Source organism: Berghia stephanieae, chromosome 15, assembly GCF_034508935.2.
Source record: "Berghia stephanieae isolate SIO BIC M18660-M18661 chromosome 15, UCSD_Bste_1.3, whole genome shotgun sequence".
NCBI lineage: Eukaryota > Metazoa > Mollusca > Gastropoda > Nudibranchia > Aeolidiidae > Berghia > Berghia stephanieae.
In genome coordinates, this window is record NC_088374.1 from 2,206,935 (window position 1) to 2,212,594 (window position 5,660).

Genomic DNA, 5,660 nt, shown 5'->3' on the forward strand with positions numbered 1-5,660 from the left:
CAATAAAGTAAAGGGCTTTTAACACGATTCTAAACCTAATGTAGTATTTTAATTGTAATGTACTTCTAATTGCCTTTGTTATTAGCAGGAGGGTTTGGGGCCTGAGAAAATGATAAATATCGGGAGGTGACCATCTTTCCAATCTCAAAATTGGCCTTAGTAATAATATGGCTGTTGAAATTTGAGTACGAGTTTTTATTATTGTCAGATTCATTTAGTCATTGAGGGTAATATTTTGACCTGAATATAATTTTGATATAAAAGTTTAGGTGTTGGATTACGTGCAGTGAAAATAAGTTAGGAATTCCAAAATTCTGATTTTTTTTCAGTATCCCAAACTAAGTTAACCCTGTTTAATCCATAAAGATAAGGATAATACTAAATGGGCACTGATTTAAGCATGAACAACACCAAATAATGGTATTTCCTCCTGACATAAGGAGACATAAATCATTAAAATCCATCCATAAACAAAATAATTTAGATTTTATTCTGAGACTTATCACTCAAAAGTCCTAAAAATGTTGTCACAATCACAAGGCCATTTATCACCTCATTCCTGGTGTGTCACTTGGAGTTTAGACTATTGAAATGAGCTCGCAGAATTTCAGAATTTTTTTCAACTTTGCATTTACATCCCTGTACATTCTGTCTTCTATCCTGACCTCCCACAGGGGACAGGGAGGTACATTCTGTGTCTTCTATCCTGACCTCCCACAGTGGACAGGGAGGTACATTCTGTGTCTTCTATCCTGACCTCCCACAGTGGACAGGGAGGTACATTCTGTGGCTTCTATCCTGACCTCCCATAGTGGACATGGAGGTACATTCTGTGTCTTCTATCCTGACCTCCCACAGTGGACAGGGAGGTACATTCTGTGTCTTCTATCCTGACCTCCCACAGTGGACAGGGAGGTACATTCTGTGTCTTCTATCCTGACCTCCCACAGTGGACAGGGAGGTACATTCTGTGTCTTCTATCCTGACCTCCCACAGTGGACAGGGAGGTACATTCTGTGTCTTCTATCCTGACCTCCCACAGTGGACAGGGAGGTACATTCTGTGTCTTCTATCCTGACCTCCCACAGTGGACAGGGAGGTACATTCTGTGTCTTCTATCCTGACCTCCCACAGTGGACAGGGAGGTACATTCTGTGTCTTCTATCCTGACCTCCCACAGTGGACAGGGAGGTACATTCTGTGTCTTCTATCCTGACCTCCCACAGTGGACAGGGAGGTACATTCTGTGTCTTCTATCCTGACCTCCCACAGTGGACAGGGAGGTACATTCTGTGTCTTCTATCCTGACCTCCCATAGTGGACAGGGAGGTACATTCTGTGTCTTCTATCCTGACCTCCCACAGTGGACAGGGAGGTACATTCTGTGTCTTCTATCCTGACCTCCCATAGTGGACAGGGAGGTACATACTGTGTCTTCTATCCTGACCTCCCATAGTGGACAGGGAGGTACATTCAGGGATTCAGACATTTTCTAGCTTCCCCAAACAATTTAAATATTTCTTAATACCTTACTACCAACAACTCTTGTGATAAGAGATACTGCTGTACATATAGAGAATTTGTAGTGAATATCCATTTTCAATGTACTGAAACACTTAATTTACACTACTGTTGTGTCAGTTATGATTATACGTGTATTTAACCATTCAACTTATTTCCACGACAGCTTCCGAATTTTAATTCGGAAGTACTAAGGATCTGTCCCCACAGGAATATGCGGCCGCATCGCACCCGATGCGGCCGCATCCTGAGGCCTTTCGCATCCGTTAGCAAAAAAAAAAAAAAAAATTGGCTCTTTTTTGCCGAAAATTTTGGCCTTGTATTTTCGTTTTCAAAGAAAACCGGCGTTTGGTTATCCTATTAAAGCAGAGGTAGCCCACTCTAAAGTGCCATATTGTGACTCACTCCAATACCTGGCCGGCCTGTCTGCAGATATCAGAATACAAATTAAAGCAGAAATGGACTTCATCTCTGAAAAGTGCAAAGTCTTTGTGCACGCAACAGACTTGTTTCAAAGTCAATCAACAGTTGCTGTCAAGGTAAGGCGCTTTCATTTCAGCAGGTCTATTTTGCCTATAACACATAATTATGCATGTATTGCTTTTTTAAGACTTTTTTTTTTGTATTTCCTCTGTTGTATAGTATCAACTCAGTCCAGTCTAAGATTTAACACATCACTCCTCCCTCTTTGAGTTTAAAAAAAAATCGTTACTCTAGTCATAATGGTCGTCATTGCCTTAATCACAGGAAACTATATTTAACACATAAAGTCTGATAAAAGTTGCCTGTGTTCCTACCACCAATAAAATCATCACTTTCATTCTATTTTATACTTCTTGTAATCCAGCCAACAAATCATACTCATGATTCCGTTTTTCTCTCTCTCTTTCTTCTATTTTTCAAATCCAGGCATGGTCCAAACTTGAAAGTTTGCAGTACTCCTTTAGAAGCTGTGGAGTCAGCATGAGGGAAGCATCTAAGCATTTCCCAGAAGACCTGCCCTCAAAGGACAAATTGGCTCTGCAGGACCGATACTGCCAAGCTGTCTCTTCAGTGTCAGAAAAGGTTGATAAGTATATGACCCCAGATGGCCAACCAGCAGTTGAATTTCTACAGCAAATTCAATTTTTTGATCCAACTCGACTGGTGACATTTGACTTTAACAAAGACCGTTTACAGAGTGCTCTGCCTGGTTTGTCTGCTGTTCCAGAGAGTGAGTTTCACTGGTACAGGGAAACTGTGGGACCACAAGCGGTTAAAGTGTCTGGGGGGTTGCCAGTGGACCTCACTATATTCTGGAACAGCAAGGCAGATGAGTTGCCTCAGCTGTCAAAATGTGCACGAAAGTATATTTATGCTCTTGTGAATTCAGCTGATGCAGAGCGAAGTTTTTCATTGTACAACCTGGTCTTTTCAGACCGCAGACGATCTTTGAGTGAGGATAACCTCAAGGGTCTTGTTTTCATGTTTTATAACAATTTTATTGATTCTCTGTTGTAAGTGGTACATGTAATATTTCTTAAATTTCTTTTTAGCTCTAGACAACCATTTAATAAATTACAAAATGACATCCAACTCAAAATACAATTTTATGTCTGAGTTATTCTCACCACCCTGTTGCATGCCTAAACGTTATCACCAGTGTTGTGATTATATTTAGTTAGTCATTAATATTGTTGTCATCGTATTGTGAATTAATGTTGATTTGATTTACTTGTTCTCTCAGCTTATAAATTTACATTACCACGTTACAAAATGTCGGATGTTTGGCATAATTTATGGCATAATGTTGGATTTTTGGCATAATTTATGGCATAATTTGCCCTTTTTTAGGCATAATATTGGCATAATTTTGCCCCAAAAATGGCATAATTCCGCGGGGACAGAAGGATTGATAGCGTTCGAATTTCCGAATTTTCCTAATTTTAATTCGGAACTAGATTCACATCTGTTGTGTAAACAAGGAGGGTTATTTTTAGTTTACCGGAAGCAAAACATGGGCTGCAGAATCGAAAGTAGAAGATGGTGGATACATATCGAGTATTCATGACTGAGTTCTGAGTTGTTACACTTTCTTCCTAAGGCTCAATTGGAATGTATTTCTGTTTCTGTAATTCCTGTGTGTTGCAATTCATTTCAGTCATAATGAGTCTGAAGATACATTTCCCTTAGCCTTGGTCTTTATGAGAAATTTCTATGGGGTCTCATTTCTGGTTGAGACTGCCACGAACGTTTGACTGTGGTGGGGGAAAAAATCAAATTTGTTTGTTCTCATTGAAAGCTACACCAATAAAGTAAAGGGCTTTTAACACGATTCTAAACCTAATGTAGTATTTTAATTGTAATGTACTTCTAATTGCCTTTGTTATTAGCAGGAGGGTTTGGGGCCTGAGAAAATGATAAATATCGGGAGGTGACCATCTTTCCAATCTCAAAATTGGCCTTAGTAATAATATGGCTGTTGAAATTTGAGTACGAGTTTTTATTATTGTCAGATTCATTTAGTCATTGAGGGTAATATTTTGACCTGAATATAATTTTGATATAAAAGTTTAGGTGTTGGATTACGTGCAGTGAAAATAAGTTAGGAATTCCAAAATTCTGATTTTTTTTCAGTATCCCAAACTAAGTTAACCCTGTTTAATCCATAAAGATAAGAATAATACTAAATGGGCACTCTTTTAAGCATGAACAACACCAAATAATGGTATTTCCTCCTGACAAAAAGGAGACATAAATCATTAAAATCCATCCATAAACAAAATAATTTAGATTTTATTCTGAGACTTATCACTCAAAAGTCCTAAAAATGTTGTCACAATCACAAGGCCATTTATCACCTCATTCCTGGTGTGTCACTTGGAGTTTAGACTATTGAAATGAGCTCGCAGATTTTCAGAATTTTTTTCAACTTTGCATTTACATCCCTGTACATTCTGTCTTCTATCCTGACCTCCCACAGGGGACAGGGAGGTACATTCTGTGTCTTCTATCCTGACCTCCCACAGGGGACAGGGAGGTACATTCTGTGTCTTCTATCCTGACCTCCCACAGTGGACAGGGAGGTACATTCTGTGTCTTCTAGCCTGACCTCCCATAGTGGACAGGGAGGTACATTCTGTGTCTTCTATCCTGACCTCCCACAGTGGACAGGGAGGTACATTCTGTGTCTTCTATCCTGACCTCCCACAGTGGACAGGGAGGTACATTCTGTGTCTTCTATCCTGACCTCCCATAGTGGACAGGGAGGTACATTCTGTCTTCTATCCTGACCTCCCACAGTGGACAGGGAGGTACATGCTGTGTCTTCTATCCTGACCTCCCACAGTGGACAGGGAGGTACATTCTGTGTCTTCTATCCTGACCTCCCACAGTGGACAGGGAGGTACATTCTGTGCTTTATCCTGACCTCCCAGTGAAGATACATCTGTTTATCGACCTCATAGGGACAGAGGTACATTCTGTGTCTTCTATCCTGACCTCCCACAGTGGACAGGGAGGTACATTCTGTCTTCTATCCTGACCTCCCATAGTGGACAGGGAGGTACATTCTGTGTCTTCTATCCTGACCTCCCATAGTGGACAGGGAGGTACATGCTGTGTCTTCTATCCTGACCTCCCACAGTGGACAGGGAGGTACATTCTGTGTCTTCTATCCTGACCTCCCACAGTGGACAGGGAGGTACATTGTCTTCTATCCTGACCTCCCATAGTGGACAGGGAGGTACATTCTGTGTCTTCTATCCTGACCTCCCACAGTGGACAGGGAGGTACATTCTGTGTCTTCTATCCTGACCTCCCACAGTGGACAGGGAGGTACATTCTGTCTTCTATCCTGACCTCCCATAGTGGACAGGGAGGTACATTCTGTGTCTTCTATCCTGACCTCCCACAGTGGACAGGGAGGTACATTCTGTCTTTTATCCTGACCTCCCTTAGTGGACAGGGAGGTACATTCTGTGTCTTCTATCCTGACCTCCCACAGTGGACAGGGAGGTACATTCTGTGTCTTCTATCCTGACCTCCCATAGTGGACAGGGAGGTACATTCTGTCTTCTATCCTGACCTCCCACAGTGGACAGGGAGGTACATTCTGTGTCTTCTATCCTGACCTCCCACAGTGGACAGGGAGGTACATT

At 41.4% G+C, this 5,660-nt stretch overlaps 1 protein-coding gene across 1 annotated transcript; it reads left to right on the forward strand.

Moving 5' to 3' along the window:
* The first annotated feature begins 1,808 nt into the window (after positions 1-1,808).
* LOC144960517 (uncharacterized) lies at positions 1,809-3,050 on the forward strand. Its single transcript, XM_078893700.1, has 2 exons — positions 1,809-2,060; positions 2,431-3,050. Exons 1-2 carry the CDS (start codon positions 1,980-1,982, stop codon positions 3,019-3,021), a joined length of 672 nt encoding a protein of 223 aa, XP_078749826.1. The 5' UTR covers positions 1,809-1,979; the 3' UTR covers positions 3,022-3,050.
* The last annotated feature ends 2,610 nt before the right edge of the window (positions 3,051-5,660 follow it).

Coding starts and splice junctions, on each gene's coding strand:
- LOC144960517 (XM_078893700.1), top strand. CDS start 1,980: ATGGACTTCATCTCTGAAAAGTGCAAAGTCTTTGTGCACGCAACAGAC. Junction 2,061..2,430: donor AATCAACAGTTGCTGTCAAG/GTAAGGCGCTTT, acceptor TTTCAAATCCAG/GCATGGTCCAAACTTGAAAG.